The sequence below is a fragment of the Myodes glareolus genome, chromosome 3 (genome assembly GCF_982192425.1).
Source record: "Myodes glareolus chromosome 3, mMyoGla1.1, whole genome shotgun sequence".
Classification (NCBI taxonomy): Eukaryota; Metazoa; Chordata; class Mammalia; order Rodentia; family Cricetidae; genus Myodes; species Myodes glareolus.
Window position 1 is genome coordinate 22841218 of NC_142028.1, and position 22268 is coordinate 22863485.

Sequence of the window (22268 nt, forward strand, 5' to 3'; positions counted from 1 at the left end):
CAACGCTCAGACAGGCATAGCCCCGGGAGGAACCGTGGCCGCAAGTGCGTTCATTTGAAGTGTCGATGATCAATGTGTCCTGCAATTCACATTAATTCTCGCAGCTAGCTGCGTTCTTCATCGATGCACGAGCCGATAAGAGTCGTACATCGGAGAGGGGTTTGCCTCGGGCCGGCCAGTGAGACAAGCAAGAGCACGACACTAGGAAGAGGGTCGGGACCGACAGACATGAGGCCCGCGACCGAGGACGCACCAGAGAACCAGGCACGTGGAGGCGAGCCCCATGGGCGCCCAAAGGGGGGCTCCCAGACTCCGCGAGGGAAGCGTGCCTCGGGAAAGGCAGCCGGCCGCCGGTTCCGTCCGGCACGAGCGCCCGGGAGTCACGGCGGGATGCCGACCCGGGGCGCTCCCCTTCCCGCGGGCTGCCACGGTGCGGGTGAGGCGACAGCGGGAGTGGACAGAGGAGAGCGAGAGCGGGAGGAGGGCCGACGTCCGCCGTGAGCCGCCAAAGGCGGCCACACGGGTCCTCGGACGGGCCATGGAGAGCTAGCAAGCTAGCCTGCTCCCCCTCCCTCTCTCCATCTCTCCCTCACGACCGCCACGTGCGCCCGTGCACAGGCACAGGTCCATGCGCACAGCACTGCGAGCGACCTGGGGAGCGACTCCCGGCGAGAGTACAAGAAGAGCGGTCGGGCGGGCAGGCAGGCACTGAGCCACCGCCGCCACCGCTCTCTCGTTAATGATCCTTCCGCAGGTTCACCTACCTTGTTATGACTTTTACTTCCTCTAGATAGTCAAGTTCGACCTTCTTCTCGGCGCTCCGCCAGGGCCGCGGGCCTACCCCAGCAGGTCCGATCCCAGGGCCTCACTATCCAATCAGTAGTAGCAACAGGTGGTGTGTACAAGGGCAGGGACTTAATCAACGCAAGCTTATGACCCGCACTTACTGGGAATTCCTCGTTCATGGGGAAGAATTGCAATCCTGGAAAGAAAAAGGGTTGAAAAGTTTCAATGGAGCCAAAATCCAAAGGACACTGTATAAGCTGTCCCAGAGTCTTTGGAGAGACCACATTTAGCAAGCAGTTCTTCAGAAAAAGAGTGAAAAGGTTGCAGCGTTGGTGAACCTAAAGTTAGTGAATCAGAACACGGAGAAGCTCAGATCTGATTTAGAACTCAGAATAGCCATCGAGCTTCAAGGACTGCTTGGCTGCAGCTCCACATGTGACCACACAGAGTGGAGTTCCAGGAAATGAAAAGCACATTATCTCAGTAAAAAAAAAAAACTTTCTCCTGCCACCTCTTTAGCATGGCTTTAGGTGGATCAGCCTTCCTGAGTGGTGTCCTCTTGTCCATGTGATTGACAGGTCCAGCAGGACTAACTCTTATGACAGGACACAATGGTGGGTCATGTCTACCAAAACAAGAAGCAGATTCTGTTCATCTGAGAAGAGGAAATAGACTTCAAGGGAGCACTGATATCTCCAATGGCCTCAAAGGCTACTGTAGCATTCCCTTCTCAAGATACCCCAAAATTATTTACATATGGGCTAACCCTGAGGAACTGATATGGTGTGTTTCTGCTAGGAAGATCTAGGGGTCCATTTCTAAAGCTGCTCAGCAGAAGAGCTTAGTGTCAGTTACAGCCTCATGCACAGCCTCCAGGCAGGGCGCTCTCTTAGAAGAAAGGAAATAGAGACTCAGTCGTTTCTGACCTCTGACATGAGATAATCAAAGATGTTTCCTATTTCAAGGAGAATTGGAACTGCTCACCATATGGACCTCTGCTTCAAAATCCGTTTGGCCCATTTCTGTGTCCTATCCTGAGCTAAATATTCAATCTTTTGTCAGTTTCCTAAGTGTACACCGAGACCTTGTTATCTTGGAGTTTTCAAAAAATGAGCAAAATGTGATGGTTAAAGCCAGCTGGAGGTTTTTGTTTGTTTTTAGTTTGTTTGTCTGTTTTGTATTGTTTCTCTGTGTAGCCCTGGCTGTCCTGGATTTCTCTTTTTAGACCGTGCTGGCGTCACACTCAGAGAGATCCAGATGTCTCTGACTCCCCAGTGCTGGGATCACATAAGAAAAATTTTGTTTCCCCTTCATCCAAGTCTTCTGTAGAAGAGGACATCATTTATGAACTAAGTCCTTCTGTGAAGTGCTGTAGGAAATCCTATAGCCAATGGACTTCAGTTACCCGCCCAAGAGGCGTTGCCTCTTTTACTATTTATTTATGCCAATGTAAAGTGTGCATCTGCTCTCTTGTCTGGCTGCAGGATTGGGTTTTGATTCTCTGCTCTAGAAGATTCTGATTTGTGAGTCTACCCCTAAATAAATAACTGTTTATTATTCTCAATTCTGAGCTAGTGTGGGATTTCTTTTAAGCATCCTTCATCAGTGAAGGACATTTGCAGTAGAGGAATACAAGTCCAATCTACAGATATTTCTGAGGTAAATTTATCATTTTCCCTAAAATATTCTTGAGATTGATGGTCTCATATTTATATTTCGAGATAAAGAGCTCCAAGGAAAATGTCTCAGAATGGTCTCCTCCGTGACTCCTGTAAAGCTATACTGCTGCTATGTAGTGAACATGGGTCTCATTGCAGCTGTAATTACTCTTGTGGCTTTGTCAGGTAAGTGACTAATTCTGAAGTATTCTGTTCACATTTACATTGTCGGTTATACTTATAAGCTGATACTGTATGGAAGGACTCATGCTAAGGACTCCAGGAAAAACACGCCAGAAATTCCTGTTCTGTGGGAACTTAGGTTCTAGCAGGAAGATGCACAGCACAGGCTGTGGTGTGCACAGGATGCCAAGTTCAGCATTTCTGGGAAGTGGACATTTCAGTAATTCTAGAGCAGTGATTTTAAACCTTTCTAACACTGTAAACCTTTAATATAAATATTCATTTTGTGGTGACGCCAATCATAAAATTATTTCCGTTGTTACTTTATAACTGTAACTTTGCTACCATTGTGAACTGTAATGTAAGCACCAGATATTTCCAATGGTTTAGAGACATGCCATGTGGCATGCAGAGAAGAAGGAGAGGAAAACTAAGCAGAGACTCACATGTAAGCTGCTGCGGCTAAAAGGAAGTAAGAACAGTGAGGAGTAATATCGCTGGGGAAGGTACAGGAAAACTCACCCCCATGACTCCTGGTTTCATTTAATATCTTCAACCGCAATCTGAAGATATTAAAAAGAAAATTCAAAAATATGTGATTCCTAAGATTTTAGCTCTAGATTGTTCTGAATAATGTGATAAAAATCTTGAATAACTTTGCTGCCATAGCTAGAGAATCATGTTGACCACATCAATGAATAATGCACACAAGTCTAGACAGGACAAGCATTTGCCATCAAGTCTTGGTCAGTGTAGCCTAAACTATTACAGAGCTCAGAAAATAGTCAAATAAAAAAAGGGACAGTCATTCACACTGCCTGTTGCATTTATCCTTTTCATTGAGGCCTTGTGGAACTTAGAACAGCTACAAAAATTCCCCATCACTAATGTGTGGGCAGTCATTTCTGGTATTTAATATGTCCTATCAGGTCACATATTTCCTGGAACTCACTAGACCTTTGAAAGAGGAGTGCATTCATTCTTACCTATTAAAGTAAGGAAAAGGCAAAGTTATAAAAAAAGAATATCTTACTATTCTTCTAAAAGGCCCTCTGAATCCTTGCAGCATTCAAAGCTTCTTATACACGCACACATACACAGACACAAACACAAGAGAGGGGGAAGGGAGCGAGAGTGGGAGAGAGAGAGAGAGATGACACATTTACATCCATGTATATGCATGTATATAAATTTTTATTATAATAGACTCAGATTAAAACATCACACAGCTCCATTAACATGGGCCCTCAAATGCATGTCAAGTTTCAAACTCAGTTATCTCACCTAACTTCTACACAGTTAGGATAGTCACACTGAAGCTGTGGAGTTTCAGTTCTGTTATTAGACTTTATGTGTCAGTTAAATGAAGTACAACAGAGTTTAAACTAGAAAACCAATTCTTTTCTAATATTGTTTCATAACTTGCTTGGTCTTTGGGAATCCTTTCCTTCCCTGTCACCTTACGTCCCTCTTCTTTGTTCTCCTTTCTATATGTTAACCATGCTCACACTCACAGCTGTTCACACTGTGCATCTCAGGCTGGGATTGCATATGACAGAAAACATGGGTCTCATTCTTTCTAAGTTTATGTGACTTCACTTAATATCATACTTTCCCACACACTTTCCTACAAATTTCATTTTTCTTTAAGACTGAAATATTCTTCAAATTGGATGTGTTCCACATTATTATGTACTCAGCAGTAGATGGGCAATCAGGTCAAGTTCATTTCCTTCAGTTGTAAATAAGGCAGCAATAAACATGGAAGGCAAGACTCTCTGTGGAAGTATGTGTTTTCTCCATATATGACAAGGAATGACATTGATAAGTCACATAACAGGTCTACTTTTATTTTCAATGAGGAACTTCTAAATTGTATGTATCAGTTTGTATTCCCACCAGCAGTGAATAAGTCTTCCCATTTCTGCTCATGGTTCTAACATCTGTTGTCACGTTTCTTCATGATGGTCATTCAGAGCTCCTCTAAAAAGAGCAACCAATGTGTGTCTTGGGGAAGGTAGAGTTATATGAAGTACTTGAACAAAGTTTTAGTATCAAAGACCTATTTTGACAAAATTTTGCAGGCTGGTGATTTTCTATAGTAAATCCAGCCAAGTGAGAATTTCTTTTTGTATTACCAAGAAAAAAAGGAGCATGTGAAGGAGGGTTAAGGGAAAGAAAGCTGGAGGATTCCAGGAATCAGGAACATCTTTAATTTGACTGGTGGGATAGAAATTATTTCCTTTCATGATTTGGTGTCTTTAGTCCCAGCACTCAGGAGGCACAGCCAGGAGGGTTAACTATATATTCTAGACAAGTGAAGTCTACAGAGGGATATCCAAGTCAGGAAGGCGGTCATAGTGTGATTCTATATCAAAACAAAAAATTTGAAGAAAAAATATCAATTCCCCAGAGCCCACTGGAAGTTTCTAAATTGGGGGCCTTCCTTTTAGGAGGAGTCCCTCAGTGATCAGTTAGGAAAGCTACTGCCCAGCACACATCACACAACTGAAATTTGTATAGCTAAACAAGACAGAAGACTTTGAAAGGTTTATTATATTTCCTGAAATGTCTACATTTCAGTGAGAAAAGAAAAACTGGTCACTGAGTGCCCTGGACCTTGCTCTCCTACCTGCCCGAGAAACTGGATTGGATTTGGAAGTCAATGTTTTCATTTTTCTGAACACACAAACAACTAGACAACCAGCCAGAACTCCTGCATGGCACTAGCAGCCCATCTAGCTCTATTTCACAGCCTGGAGGAGCTGGTAAGAAAGGACCAGGAATTGGTTTGTTGTTTGCTATGTTGAGTTGTGTAATTCATTGAAAGAGTGAGCATAGTCTGAAACATGAAGAAAAATCTTACCCTAGACACTGAAGGACATAGGAGCACATTAATGTGTGCCATTTGCTGATGTTATTGCTTCTGACTGAAACCCTGAGACATTCCAGAGACATTTGATCATGTGGTGTTCATCATCAACCTGTAATTTCAAACATACAAACTACTGAGATACGTGGTGATCATAAAATCTTCATTGAAACTGTTAAGTATTGCATACTGAAGGTGACCACTGCTAATAACTGCCAGGAGAGGGTTAAAAAGGGACTTTCCCAGCCACAGTATGACGGGTAGTCATTCATATACTTTGGATTATAGATGAAAAGGCTTCCACTATGAACTGAGGTCTATTATGGCTCCAAGGTTTATGACCCTCTGTTACACCCTGTCGCCTTCCCAGAAGGAGACTGCAGTGCAAAGACTCAAGGGTCATCTGAAACAGAGAGACATATTTTTGTTTTGTTTTCTGTGTTTTATGACAGAAGTTCCTGAAGAGATGCAATGGTGATTCCGACCACTGGATTGGCCTGCACAGGGAGTCACCAGAGCACCCTTGGAAGTGGACAAACAACACTGAATATAGCAACTTGTACGTTTGTAAACCACTTTTCCTTCTCCTGTGTTCATGTGTTGTGATTGTGTGAGCTGTGACTATAAGAGAGGAAAGCCTGAGACATGTGGAGCCAACTGTACTAGAAGGTTAGAAAAATAAACCCTTAGGTTGAAGGAGTATCTCAGAGGGTGGGTGTATGCTTATATACAATAGATAATTCGCTGAAAATTCCACATCTTACAAATTTAATATTTTCTGTGTGTTCCTGTTTAATGGCCATCATTTTGAAAGCATTTTCTTAGTGTGATGTCTGCTGAAATACATAGCTGGAGGATGGTATCTGGGGTAGAAGCGGTCTGTTCTATCACCAACTGAAAACTTGATATTAAACACTCTTATTGGCTGTTTATAGAACTACAGATAGGGAGTCAGGACGCTGAAACCCTAGAAAACCACTGCAGAACTGCTGGGTAGGACATGTCTGATAGCTGTGTGCACAGCTACTCCTGTTCACAGAAACAGAGACTCCAGGGACATTGGGAGCCTCCTCTAAAGTCTCATCATCAAAGAGCACTAGGACAATTCCTGGATGTAGACATAGCCATTTCAAATGGAGTCATTTAACTGAAAAAGTAAGACACAGACTTACTCACATATATCATTAGAGACATGTCAGAAATTTACTAAGAATTGGATTTTCCTCATTTAATACATGTGTAAAATACTTCAACACAGAATTGAAAAATCACCCTTTTGAGGCCAAACTAGGCAGCAGTTCATTTAAACATGACATCAAGCACCAGTCAAATGCCTTCTACATACATTATAGGATCAATTTTTGAGGAATGATAAAGATGTAGTGTTCAAACTGAATGCCAAGAATATAAAGGATGCTAGGTCTAACCGGTAAAGGCAATTCTTGATGAACTCTGCCTTTCTTTGATTCTCATTACAATTTAACAGTGAAGATGGATGAGATTTTGTTGTTGAATTGAATCACTGTCAGTCTGTGTAGAAATTGTGTATGTTTGTTGTTTTAGGGATCCTATCCGTGGATAAGAAGATTATGCCTACCTGAGTGACAGAGGAATTAGCAGTGGCAGGGGCTACACACACAGGAAATGGATTTGTAGCAAGCCTAAAGCTATTCTTTACAAGGGCCAGGGATTTTAAATTCAGGGTAGGGAATGTGCCAGAGCATGCCTGAGAACGAGAAGATCTACAGTTTCTGCTCCACTCCTGATCTGCTAAAATCATCATCAAAATCCCATGATAATACGTGTTGACAGCAAAGATGAAATTTCACTGAGAAGAATATACATTAGGGTGGTTTGGGAAATCTTTCTGTATATGTGTTGCTTTTATTAATAAATAAAGAAGCTTCCTTGGCCCGTGAGAGGGCAGAGTAGATTTAGGAAGGGAAAACAAAACTTCATGCTGGGAGAAAGAAGGCAGAGTCAGGAGACACCATGTAACTGCCCATAGGAGACAGACACATGGGAAACTTGCCAATAAGTCACAGCCACGTGATGGTACACACATTAATCGAAATAGGTTAGTTTAATATGTAAGAGCCAGCCAATATAAACTTAGAGTGAATAAGCCATGCATTGGCTTAATTAATACAGTTTCCATGTGATTATTTTGGACCTAAGAGGTTGGGAATGAACGACCAGTCTACCCCAACAAATTGATGTGCCAACATGGTCAACTGTATCATTGTAAAACATGAGAGAGCTTAAGAAGTAATTCTATATACAAAAGAAGAGAGTTAAGCGTAGTTTTTTGATAAAAGCATTTTCTTGGTTGGGCTATGTTTGCTGGTGAGAGACACAATTTCTTTAAAATACTCTGTTTGGTAGTAGAGGCATATTTCCTTTAAAGGGGGTCTTACTGATTCATCAGTAATAAATAAATATATGAGTAAATAATGAATAAATGAATGAATAAATAAATAAATAAACAAACAAACAGATAGACAAACATAGTTCAAACTGGTGGCTTCCTGGGCCATGCTGCCAGCATAAAATCTGACTTTTTCAGGAGGCCAAAAAACTTGAATAAGGTTTGTGGACAGCATGCTGCAAGATACCTGGTGGCAGCATGGGCCAACTGGTTACCAGAGTTTAGGTGATGAGTGTGGCTCCCACCCAGCAGCCTCAGAGGCAGTGAATGGACTGCCATGTTGAACTGGGCAGAGCCAAAAGGCAAAGCAGCCTTAGTCCTAGTAATGCAGGTTAGCATTTTAAGAAGCACTCCTGTACAGAAAACAATTTCAGACACACAATAAGACAGATTCATACACAAAAGACCTCTAAACAATATGCAGTGTGTATTAAAAAGTTTAAATAGGCTTGAGAGAGAGAAGAAAAAAGGAAAGGATTCAGTAAATATAATATAAACAGTCAGACACCCATAGATTAAAGGAGTAAATATAATAAAATAAATATTAAACTTATAGAAAAAGTAATACAGTAAGAAAAATAACCCACATAAAGATGGAATATACACAGAGAGTCTGGATTATATATATTATTGTATGTTCTTTGTATTTTTTGACTGTGAAGGAGCTACAGGGAGATATTTCATTGTACAGGCTGCTTAGGTAAATGAACATGTATATTTTAAAGGTACCTTGACTTCAGAATTTGGGTCTAAGCATTTGTTGCTTTGGAAAAGAGGTTCTTCTTTTGTTTCCATAAAAGATGAGAACCTACAGATTTCTTCCAGACTAATGTGGTTTGATGGACCAAGACTCCCCGAAAGATTACAGTAAACACCCCCAAAAATTACTTCATCCAACAAAAAGCAGAAAGCAGTTTGGAGAGAATTATGTTAAAATTCCACAAATATTATAAATAGATGTTTTATATGTAAAGGGAGATATTCAAAAGAGACAGATATTTTAAATTGGGATGTACCTTGGGTTAATGATAAAAAACTTTAACGTCAATTATATATATATATATATATATATATATATATATATATATATATATATATGTACATATGTTCATATATATATTAAGGTGTTGTATTTGTACAGGTCAATTAAAATATAGTATATAATTAAAATTATAGGTTAATAAAGAGTCATTTATAATAGTCAAGCTTGTAGTCATGTTAGTTAGGTTTTCTAGATACATAGAGATATTTCCATTAGATAGAGATTCTTCTAATCTTTCAGAGACCATCAGAATAAGGCATTTGAAATGTTTTAGTAAATTAGGACTTTTCATGACAATGAGATACATCTGTTCCTGGCAGTACCAATAACTTCAAGAGGAAGATAGGTACCAAAGAGGCTGCTTATATAGTTTGCTAGCCATTTGGGAAAGAAACTGTTCTTTCCTAGAGTGCTTCATCTTATGCTGTATGAACTGGACATGAAGGACTGCTAAACTTGCCTAAAGATGATAACATCTTTTGAGGTTCCTGCATCATGGAAAAGTCTGCTGGATACTATGAGTCTATAGGCTGAAGATGGATGCTCAAATGTCACAGAAGAACGTTGGGTGACTGTCCAGGCAGCAAGATGTCTCTGTCACTTCTGAAATTATGGAAGTTGCTTACAAAGAATTTCCTGTTAACTTAGTTAAAATTATATTCTTCTGTGGTCTTTGATGGGAGTTGAAAAATGAAGTTATAATTACAGTTTGCCTTAATTATGATAAAATAGTTAATATAAATATTGTTACTGTAAGTCTTGCTTGATGCCTGCTTTGTTATATGTTAAAGTTATATGTATATGTTTGTTATATGTTAAAGTTTTGTACTATGTTAAAGTTAAAACTTTTCTTTTTATTTAGACAGGAAAGGGGAAATGGTGTAAGAGGTCCTTCTGTGTATGCATTGCTTTTATTGTTTAATAGAAGCTGCTTTGGCCTGTGATAGGGCAGAATAAAGCTAGGTGGGAAAATTAAACTGACCATTGGGAGAAAGAAGACAGACTCAGGGAAATGCCATGAAACCACCAGGGGGGAAAGATGCAAGCTGCCAATCAGAGATTGGCCAGTTAGTCACAGCTAAGTGGTGATAGACAGATTAATAAAAATAAGTTAAGTTAATGTATAAGAGTTAGCTGGAAATACACTTAAGCTATTGACCAAACAGTAATGCAAATAATACAGTTTCTGAGTGATAATTTTTGGTCTGAACAGCAAGGAACAAACGAGTGACCTCCCCCAATGAAGGTACTAATCATAGACAGACAGTACACAGAGGGAGAAAAAAACAGGTTTGAGAAACACAGTAAATTCAATCTGATGAAAATTTTCTTCAGATAAAGAGCCCATGAAAGACTAGGAAAAGTGACTAGCTATTCAGACAAATTACAGAGAAAGATCAATTTATGCTGATACAAAGAAACAACAAAACATTTTACAGCCCCACAAAAGAAAAACAATACTTGTTAAACTAAAGAACTACAGATTTGTAAAATTTTTATGACATAATATGATTTTGGGGGGGTATGTATATAGTATGTGTGTGTGTGTGCACACTGTGGTACATATGTGTGAATGTGGAGGGAAGAGTTTGATATCTAATGCCCTCGTTTATCATGTTTTATTTCACTAACTGCAGCAGGATCTTCAGTAAACTCAGAAATCATTGAGTTCATGAGTCTAATGAGTTACCTTGCTCCAGAACTTGTGTCTCCACATCAGAAGTACTGGGGTTATAGATGGGCTACCATATCTACTTACAATGGTAAGGCACTTACAATGTTGCTAGGGATCTGAAGTTTGATCCTACTGCTTACACAGGAGGTGGTTGACCTACTGAACCTTGGCTCCAGTTCCTGGACAAAGGATTTTTAAAACTTGTCATAAAGATGTTAATGGACACCACAGAGAACAAATGTGGGAAATCAATGCATGAATAAAATATGCCAGTAACGATGTAGAAACTAAATATATCAAACAGAAATTCTGGAATAAAAAATACAATAACTGATTTGAAAAAAAATAAGTTAGTTTCAAACAAGGATAGGGGTGAGAGCTTAGGAAAGACAAAAAATGTAATGTGTTTTAACCAAAAGGAAGAATGTATGAGAAAGTCTTATGGAAACTCAGTAACTTGTAAGCTAATTTAAATCTGGTGGTTATTAAAGGAGGTTGAACTGAGGACTCCTACAAGGGTGGAAAATGTTTGGGTTATTAAATCAATATCTCAGTTTCAAATATGGGATATCCTACAAGATACTTGTATGAGAAAGCCCAGTGGCCCACAAAATTACAAAAGCAATACCGTTATTTTTTATAGATTGTCCACCTTTACTGTATTGCAAGACCATATTAGTGAATATACCATACAGGTTCAGAACACAGAAACAGTCTGGAGTTGACCAGAAAACCTCCAAGCTACTGGTAAGCATTCATAATGCTGGAAGGCACTGTGCAGGCTGCTGAGAGAGAAGCCTTCAATGGTCCTGCCCTGAAACACCAACCAGTCCCATAAGATGACTGCTGGAGCAATACTGATATGAAGTTTATGGGTATAAACAACTAGATTCTGATTAGATTTGAGGCCTCCTTCATCACAGAAGAGAATTCATGCCTGGTTGTAGAAATGGGTTTTAACACATAGCTATGAAGGTCATAGGCACTAAGGAAGACTCACTCTTCTAGTTTTGGTAAATGTCCATGATATCAGACTACCTTCTACATATCTATGTTTGTAGCCATCTGTTTTCCTCCTTGGTCAGAGAAGTTTGTTTTTTGGTTTTTTTGTTTTTTGGTTTTTTTTCAGTAGGTCCAGGATGAGCAGGAGTCTTATAAAGGCCAAACAGACAAATTCAGTACTTTCCTTGGGATAGCTGAGTTAGCTGTTGGCAAGCATGACAGGACATTAGCTTTAAATGAGTTATGGCACAATTATGTCATCAAGTGTTTTTATTTAATAGGAGATCAGAAAGCCTTGTGATTACAGAAGCAGAACAGCACAGGTTAGAAGTTCATGTAAAATACTGACCTCTGTTTAACCCTAAAGTTAGGCCAGAATACCATAAGATTTTAGTTGGGTTTGGGATGAAGAAGCCACATCCACTGGGGAAGGGCTGTAGCAGCCAGACCAAGGCCCTTGCTGAGCAGGAGTTGAAAGTGCTTCAGTCTGTCTGTCTTTCACGCTGACCACTAGCATGTTGTCAGTGCCTGCCTGAATAAGCTGAGCTGCAAGCTCCTGCCAGCCTGAGACAAAGGCAAAACCAGAGCATCTCATGTGCTATAACTCCCCTCTCTGAATTCTGTGCCTGAAGACCCATCGACATTATGGAAACATCATGAAATCATAACTTGTTGCACCCTCCATCTGGTCTGTAGAATGAACAGCAGGCCTGCGTTCCCGCCTTTCTCCCTCATGGCTAGCTTTATATCCAGAAATAGCAACACACAAACTGTATTCATTTAAACGCTGCCTGGCCCATTAGTTTCAACCTCTTATTGGCTAATTTTAAAATCTTGCTTTAACCCATATTTAGTAATCTATGTAGCACCATGAGATAGTGGCTTACAGGGAAAGATTCTAACCTGTGTCTGTCTCAGAGAGGAAAGTCATGGCAACTGCCTCATTGCCTTCTTCCGAGCACTCTGTTATGTCTACTCCACCCACCTATGTTCTGATCTATCATGCCAAGCAGTTTCTTTATTAACCAATGAGAATAACACATAGACAGATGATCCTCCAGCATCACTAGTCAGAGGAGTCAGACGACCCTAACTTGACTGCTATCTTGGAGATACTCTTTTTGGTTATCATTTGGAAGCAGTTTGCCTGGGCTGCTGGATGATATTTGAAATAGTAGGGTACAGATTGGGCTCAAAGTAATGCCTGATAATGCATTACTTGGAAGTTGTACATCCACTTTCTGGGTCCCACTCAGAATAGAGTGGTTAGGGGCAGGTCCTGGCTGAGATTCAAGTGGACAGCTTTTTTCTAGCATGTCTCAGGTACACTGCCCACAAACAAGTCAGCCATTGTCCTTGTACCTGGCAAGAACCTCTTTTGTAATCTGTATTGTAGGATGAGGTGTCCTCCCCCTATCTTCCTCCTTTGTTTTGTTTTTTGAGGGAGGAAAAACATACTCCCCTGAGAATCAGCAGAGTCCCCAGGAATTGGAGGCAGAGAGGGACAACTAGACCCCCCACAGATAGTCTCCTCATATTTCTTTATTATGCTCTATCACACTGTGACATGTGTGTTGTATCCTTCTAAGAGTCACTTATCAAGTGATTCTGAGACCAGTCACAGCTACACAGTGAGAGAGAGCCTGTTTTCAAAATAAATATATCAGCCCTAAAAGGGCTAAAACACTTTGCCTTGTTGAATGATGCAACAATTCGTCATTCTGATACACTTTATTCCATGTCTCAATCCTCTCTCCTAAAATCAACTTCTGTTTCTCCAAGAAGCAGCTTCATGTGCTGTGTTAGCAGCTGTTCTGCTAGAAGGGAAAGAGGTAATGAGCCACCTGATGAACACGATGGAGATACCAATGGGCTTGTTTGGATCTGCCCAAGGTTGAAAGCAGTAATTCGTCTCTGATTTCAATTTCAGTCTTGCTGTAGCTGAGATTCGGCTCAGAGATGCCTGATGCAGTGGCTCAAAGTGCTTCCATGTGTATGCTAGAGACAGAACCCACTAGCACAGATCTCCAACAGGAAGGAGAAATTGGTATGTATTTGATGCAATAAGAATCAAAATAAAAGAGGATAGAGGAGCTTCATCAGGGTTTCACAGAGAAATAGAGCCTCCTGTCTGGTAACCTGTCATGCTGGGTCTCTGGAGAAGTGGAGATACTTAAAGGCCTCTAGCATATTAGTTACTCTATCTGAGTATATAATACTCAAGTATTTCTGAGCAAGAGAAATCGACAAGGAATCAATTTAAAAGAGCCCAGAGTATACTTTTTGTTCAGTTGGATTTTTAGGTTTTGTTTGAATGTATTGTTTGTTTTTGGTGTGTATGTGTGTGTGCCTGCGTGTATGACTGTGTGCATGTCCATGTGTGTATACATGTCTGTCTGCCTGTATGCATGCATGCATGCATGTATGAGTGCCTACCTACCGGCCCAGGCGCCCGTGTGTGTGTGTGTGTGTGTGTGTGTGTGTGTGTGTGTGTGTGTGTGTGTGTTTATCTTTAGATTTCTAGTCCACTCTATCTGGTAATTTGCACTCAGTTGAGATAAGAAAGTGGCTGTTGATCATGCTCCTTTTGTCCCAGAATGAAGGAAACTCTAACAGCACAGGTTTCAATGTGCACAGCTGTGGGCTGGGGCCTGGGGTTTTGCAGATCCAGTGTAATTCATAGGAAAGCTGGGGGGCACAGCAGAGATTGAAGCCCTACTAAAGCAAATCTTCTGGTATTTCTGGTTCATGGGAAATTATGGAAATGGAGAATCCTGTGGAATTTCTGTTAAACTGTCTTCTGTATTTGGAAACCTACTGCTTCATTCTTTTATTTTTATTCCTTTATTCCCTCCTCCTTACTTTACATTTTGTTTGCATACTTGTTTGTTTTAATGAAAGAATATGGACTTTCTAGAAAACAGTGGTCATATTTACCAAAAAATAAATACTCAAGGTCATGAGGAATGTAGATGTTTTTCAGATTAATCAAATAGTCCCATATCTGAAACCGTTTTCATTCTCCAAATAGAATCGCATTCATGCCCATATTTCAATTAGAAAAGGTAGCTAAGGCAGATAATTTAATTTTGGGGTTTGGGGGGATATGTGTGATATTTTCTTTAATAAACATTTAGGATTTAGTTTAAGAAAAGAAGAAGAATTAAAGAAAGGAAACAATAACACAATAACAAGTCACATGCGCAAGTAAATAAATAAATATTTTTCAGAAGTGAAACATCCAAAAGGATTTGGGAGGATCATTCTAAGGAAAGGTTGCATATTACCATATTGAAAAACAAAGCCATTGTATAGATCCTGATGCACTGAATTCAGGGATATCCTTGTTTAATGTACAACTGAAAAGAAAAAGGGTTGAAAAGTTTCTATGGAGCCAAAATCCAAAGGATATTGTATAAGCTGTCCCAGAGTCTTCGGAGAAACTAACATTTAGCAAGCAGTTCTCCAGAACAAGAGTGAAAAGGTGCAGCTTTGGTTGACCTAAAGTTAGTGAATCAGAACACGGGAGAAGTTCAGATCTGATTTAGAACTCAGAAACCCAGGGAGCTTCACGGACTGCTTGGTGCAGTTCCACAGATGACCTCGCAGAGTGGAGTTCCGGGGAAGTAAAAGCACATTATCTCAGTAAAGAATACTTTTTCTGCCACCTCTTTTACATGGCTTTTGGTGAATCAGCCTTGCTGAGGAGTGGTCTCAGCCATGTGATGGACAGTCCCAGCAGGACACAATTGTGTGTCATGTCTACCTAGGACAAGAAGCAGATTCTCTTCATCTGAGAGGAGGAAATAGACTTCGGTGGATCACTGATAATCTCCAATGGCCTCAAAGGCTACTGTAACATTCCCTGTTCAAGATACCTCAAAAGTATTTACATATGGGCTAACCCTGAGGAACTGATATGGTGTGTTTCTGCTAGGAAGATCTAGGCATCTAAATCTGCCCAGCAGACGAGCTTAGTGTCAGTTATTGCCCCATGCACAACATTCAGGCTGGGAGCTCTCTTAAAAGAAAGGGAACAGAGACTCAGTCATTTCTGACCTCTGATCTGGATAAAACCAAAGATGTTTCCTATTTCAAAGAGAATTGGAACTGCTCACTATAGGGACCTCTGATTCTAAATCTGTTTGGCCCATTTCTCTCTCCTATCCTGAGCTGATCATTCAATCCTCTGTCAGTTTCTTAAGTGTACACTGAGACTCCGTTATCTTGGAGTTTTGAAAAAAATGAACAAAATGTGATGATTAAAGTCAGCTGTGGAGTTTTGTTTGGTTTTTGCTTATTTTTGTTTTGTATTGTTTCTCTGTGTAGCCCTGCCTGTCCTGGAATTCTCTTTGTAGACCATGCTGTTGTCAAACTCACAAATATCCACATGCCTCTGACTCCCCAGTGCTGGGATCACATAAGAAAAATTCTGTTTCCCCTTTATCCAAGTCTTCTGTAGACGAGGACATCATTTATGAACCAAGTCCTTCTCTGAAGTGCTGTAGGAAATCATATAGCAAATGTACCTTAAGTTACCCGCCCAAGAGGCGTTGCCTCTTTTACTATTTATGCCAATGTAAAGGGTGAGTCTGATCTTTTGTCGCTGCTGAAGTATTGGGTTTCTGTTCTCTGTTCTAGCAGAGGATTCTGATTTATGAGTCTACCCCTAAATAAATAACTGTCTACTATTCTCAGTTCTGAGCTCGTTGGAATTTCTTTTAAGCATCCTTTGCATTTGCAGTAGAGGAATACAAGTCCAATCTACAGATAATTCTGAGTTAAATTTACCATTTTCCATAAAATATTCTTGAGATTGATGTTCTCATATTTATATTTCGAGATAAAGAGCTTCAAGGAAAATGTTTCAGAATGGTCTCATCCGTGACTCCTGTAAAGCTATACTGCTGCTATGTAGTGAACATGGGTCTCACTGCAGCTGTAATTACACTTGTAGCTTTGTCAGGTAAGTGACTTATTCCGAAGCATTCTGTTCACATTTACATTGTCATTATACTTATAAGCTGATACTGTATGGAAGGACTCATGCTAAGAACTCCAGGAAAGACATGCCAGAAATTCCTGTTCTTTGGGAACTTAGAGTCTAGCAGGAAGATGCAAAGCACAGCCTGTGGTGTGCACAGGAGGCCAGGCTCAGCATCCCCGGGAAGTGATTACATTCAGTAATTCTAGAGCAGTGGTTTTAAACCTTCCTAACACTGCAAACCTTTAATATAAATACTCATTTTGTGCTGACCCCAATTATAAAATTATTTTCATTGCCACTTTATAACTGTAACTTTGCTACCATTGTGAACTGTAATGTAAACACCCGATATTTCCAATGGTTTAGACACATGCCACATGGGGTATATTTTCAAGGTAGAGAAGACGGAGAGGAAAACTAAACAGAGATTCAAAAGGAAACTGCTGTGACTAAAAGGAAGTGAGAAGAGTGAAGATTAATATTGTTGGGGAAAGTACAAGAAACCCCACTCCCATGACTCCTGGTTTCAGTTAATATCTTCAACCACAATCTGAAGGCATTAAAAAGAAAATTACAGAACATGTGATTCCTAAGCTCTTAGCTTAGTTCTGAATAATGAGATAAAAATCTTGAATAACTTTGTTGCCATAGCTGGAGAATCATTTTGACCACATCAACGAATGATGCACACAAGTCTAGATAGGACAAACATTTGCCATCAAGTCTTAGTCAGTGTAGCCTAAACTATTACATAGCTCACAAAATGTTCAAATAAAAAGAAGGGGCAGTCATTCTCACTGTCTGTTGCATTGGTCTTTTTCACTAGGCCTTGTGGAACTTAGAACAGCTACAAAAATTCCCCATCACTAATGTGTGGGCAGTCATTTCTGATATTTAATATGTCCTATCAGGTCACATATTTCCTGGAATTCACTAGACCTTTGAAAGAGGAGTGCATTCATTCTTACCTGTTGAAGTAAGGAAAAGGCAAAGTTATAAAAGAAGAATATCTACTATTCTTCTAAAATGCCCTCTGAATCCTTGAACCATTCAGACCTTCCTATACATGAACACAGATACACAGACACATGCACACACACACAGAAGGGACGCACACACACACAGAAGGGACGGAGTGAAAGAGGGAGGGAGGGAGAGAGAGATGACACATTTACATCCATGTATATGTATGTCTATAATCATTTTATTATAATAGACTCAGATTAAAACATTACGCAGCTCCATTAACATGGGCCCTCAAACACATGTCAAGTTTCAAACTCAGGTATCTAGCCTAACTTCTACACAGTTAGGATAGCCAGACTGAAGCTGTGGAATTTCATTTGTGGTTTTAGACTTCATATGTCAGTTAAGTGATGTACAATAGAGTTTAAACTTGAAAACCAATTATTTTCTAACAAGTTTTTCATAACTTGTATGTTCTTTGATGCATCCTTTCCTTGCCTGTCACCTTACATTGCTCTTCTTCGTTCTTTCTATGTGTTAACCATGCCCACACTAACAGCTGTTCACACTGTGCATCTCAGGCTGGGATTGCTTATGACAGAGAACATGGATCTTTTTCTTTCTAAGTTTATGTGACTTCATTTAATATCATACTTTCCTATACACTTTCCTATGAACATCATTTTTCTTTAAGGATGAAATATTATTCAATTTTGGATGTGTTCCAAATTATTATGTACTCATCAGTAGATGGGCATCCAGATCAAGTTCCTTTCCTTCTGTTGTAAATAGGGTAGCAATAACATGGAAGGCAAGACTCTCTGTGGAAAGATGTGTTTTCTCCATATATGACAAGGAATGACATTGATAAGTCATATAGCAGGTCTACTTTTATTTTCAATGAGGAACTTCTAAATTGCATGTATCAGTTTGTATTCCCACCAGCAGTGAATAAGTGTTCCCATTTCTGCTCATGGTTCTAACATCTGTTGTCACATTTCTTCAAGATGGTCATTCTGAGCTCCTCTAAGAAGAGCGAACAATGTGTGTGTGTGTGTGTGTGTGTGTGTGTGTGTGTGTGTGTGTGTGTGTCTGTTAGAGTTATATGAAGTATTTTAACAAAGTTTTAGTATCAAAAACTTATTTTGACCATATTTGCAGGCTGGTGTTTTTCCATAGAAAATTCAGGCAAATGAGAAGTTCTTTTTGTTTTATCAAGAAAAAAGGAGCATGCAAAGGAGGGTTAAGGGAATGAAAACTATAGGATTCCAGGAATCAATAACAGCCTTAATTGGCTGGTGGCATAGAAATTATTTCTTTTCAGGATTTGGTGTCTTTAGTCTCAGCACTCAGGAGGCACAGCAAGGAGGGTTAACTATATATTCTAGACAAGTGTATTCTATAGAGGAATATCCTAGCCAGAAAGGGGGTCATAAAGAGATTCTGTATCAAAACACAAAATATGAAGAAGGAAAAAATATCATTTCCTCAGAGCCCACTGGAAGTTTCTGAATTGGGGGCCTTCCTGTTAGGAGTCCCTCAGTGTTCAGTTAGGAAATGTACTGTCCAGTATACATCATACAACAGAGATCTGGAGAGCAAACTAAGACAGAAGACTTTGAAATGTTTATTATATTTCCTGAACTGTCTACATTTCAGTGAGAAAAGAAAAACTGGTCACTGAGTGCCCCGGACCTTGCTCTGCCACCTGCCCAACAGACTGGATTGGATTTGGAAGTCAATGCTTTAATTTTTCTGAACACACAAATAACTGGACATCCAGCCAGAACTCCTGCATGGCACTAGCAGCCCATCTAGCTCTATTTGACAGCCTGGAGGAGCTGGTAAGAAAGGACCAGGAACTGGTTTGTTGTTTGCTATGTTGAGTATTTAATTCCTTGAAAGAGTGAGCATAGTCTGAAACATGAGGAAAGATCCTACCCTAGACACTGGCGGACATAGGAGCACATTGATGTGTGCCATTTGCTGATGTTATTGCTTCTGACTGAAACCCAGAGACATTCCATAGACTTTTGATCATGTGGTGTTCATCATCAATCTGTAATTTCAAACATAGAAACTACTGAGTTACTTGGTGATCATAAAATCTTCATCGAAACTGTTAAGTATTGCATACTGAAGGTGACCACTGCTAATAATTGCCAGGAGAGGGTTAACAAGGGACTTTCCCAGCCACAATGTGACAGGTATTCATTCATATACTTTGGATTAGAGATGAAAAGGCATCCACTACGAACTGAGGTCTATTATGGCTCCAAGGTTGGTGACCCTCTGTTACACCCTGTTCCCTTCCCAGAAGGAGACTGTAGGGCAAAGACTCAAGCATCATCTGAAACAGAGAGACACATTTTTGTTTTGTTTTCTGTGTTTTATGACAGAATTTCCTGAAGAGATACAATGGTGATTCTGACCACTGGATCGGCCTGCACAGAGAGTCACCAGAGCACCCTTGGATGTGGACAAACAACACTGAATACAACAACTTGTACGTTTGAAAACCACTTTTCCTTCTCCTGTGTCCATGTGTTGTGATTCTGTGAGCTGTAACTATAAGAGAAGAAACCCTGAGTCATGTGGAGCCAACTGTACTGGAAAAGTAGAAAAAATAAACCCTTAGGTTGAAGGAGTGCCTCAAAGGCATGGTGAGTGATTATATACAATTGATAATCCCCAGAAGTTCTACATCCCTACAAATTTAATTTTTTTCTATGTGTTCCCATTTAATAGCCATCATTTTCAAAGTATTTACTTAGTGTGGTGTCCTTTGAAATCTTTCACATGATGGTGGCATCTGTGGCTGATGCTGTCTGCTCAGTTACCAACTGAAAACTTTTCCTTGATGATAAACACCCTTGTAGGCTGTTTATGTAACTTCAGATGTGCAATGAGGTGAAGGCTCGGAGTCCCCAGGAAGCCACTGCAGAACTGCTGGGTAGGACTTGTCAGACAGCTGTGTGAACAGATGCACCTGTCACAGAAGCATAGACTCCAGGGACATTGGGAGCCTTTTCTAGCGTCTCATCATCAAAGAGTATTGAGACAATCCTGGATGTGAGCATAGCCATTTCAAATGGAGCCATTTCCCTGGAACAGTAAGACACATCCAGTCACATCCATCAAGACCTTTCAAAATTTTACTAAGAATTGGATTTTTTCTCACTTCTATACATGTGTAAAATACTTCAAGACACAATTGAAAAATTGCCCTTTTGAGGCCACACATGGCAACAGTTCATTTTAACATGACATCAAGCACCAGTCAAATGCCTTCTACACACTATATAGGGTCTATTTGGAGAAATGATAAAGATGTGGTGTTCAAACTGAACTCCAAGAATGTAAAGGATGCTACGTCTAACTAGTACAGGTGATTCCCCAGGGACTCTTCCTTTCTTTGATTCTTATTACAAATTAGCAGTGAAGATGGATGAGATAGATAGTGTCAATCTGTGCAAAATTGTGTGTGTTTGTTGTTTTAGGGTTCCTATCCGAGGAGGAGGAGAGTGTGCCTACCTGAGTGACAGCGGAATCAGCAGTGGCAGGGGCTACACACACAGGAAATGGGTTTGTAGCAAGCCTAAAGCTACTCTTTACAAGGGGCAATGATTTTAAATCCAGGGTAGGGAATGTGCCGAAGCATGCCTGAGAAAGAGATGCTCTGTGACCTCTTATCTACTGTTGCTGATCCACTCCTGATCTGCTAAAATCATCATCAAAATCCCATGATAATATGTGTAGACAGAAAAGATGAAATTTCACTGAGAGGATTATACATAAGGGTTGTTGGTAAAGCATGGGTGGTTATATGTTAAATAGGTATCTGAGTTAAACCTAAAGCATAGTCATATGTATATTAGTGAGCTACACTTTTATGACCAGAGATGAAACTTTTTTCTTTGGTCCTTGTTTTGAACTCAGCGGACCTAAAAATGTGTGGAGACTAAATGCATGGAATGATTCAATAATTACAAGAAATGTGGTACTTGATCTGTGGGCTCTAAGTATTTTTGTACACATGGTCAATATTATTTTATTAAATTCATTAACCAATATGATGTGATATCTAGAAAGTATTTAAACCAATACTGTATATCTTGTTATTAGCTCAAATTAGACTTTGTTAAAATGTTTTACACTTTACTCTTCTGTGTTCCTATTTAGTTACAGTGGACTAAGAGCTTGATTCAAACAAATGCCCTTTAACTTTCTTAATTCAATTTTTTGAGACTTTCTTACATGAGTATGCCATTTAAACTTCATCATTTATTAGTTTCAGTCTAAAACGAACCTAATAAAGCAAAAGAAAATTAATTACTGAATATTTTAAAATTTATTTGGTGCATATTTTGCAATCATTTACACACAGTTGAGTTCTAAGAACAAAATAATTTATTTTCTTATAGTTATACTGTACTGATGAATCCTAACAGACTAAATAGCAGATAAAAAGCCTGCTGTCAGTCAATTCCACCTTCTTACTTTATTGCTATATGGACTAAGCCTGGTGACCTGAGTTCGACCTGGACCCACATGGTAGAAGGAGAAAACCAACCCCAGCAAGATGTCCTGTGATGTCCACAGCTATGCTGTACCCATACGCATATATACACACACAAAAATATTTTTTAAGTTCAACTTTTATAGCAAC

The 22268-nt window shown here is 39.8% G+C and overlaps 1 protein-coding gene and 1 pseudogene across 1 annotated transcript; one reads left to right on the forward strand and one right to left on the reverse strand.

Moving 5' to 3' along the window:
* Positions 1 to 144, reverse strand: LOC125404260 (5.8S ribosomal RNA; annotated as a pseudogene).
* Positions 145 to 13597: 13453 nt separating this feature from the next.
* Positions 13598 to 21243, forward strand: LOC125404246 (C-type lectin domain family 2 member E-like). Its single transcript, XM_087904146.1, is given in 6 exon segments — positions 13598 to 13693; positions 16490 to 16612; positions 19259 to 19443; positions 19999 to 20105; positions 21100 to 21197; positions 21200 to 21243. Coding segments are annotated over 6 exon segments (645 nt in total). The 5' UTR covers positions 13598 to 13605.
* Positions 21244 to 22268: the final 1025 nt, after the last annotated feature.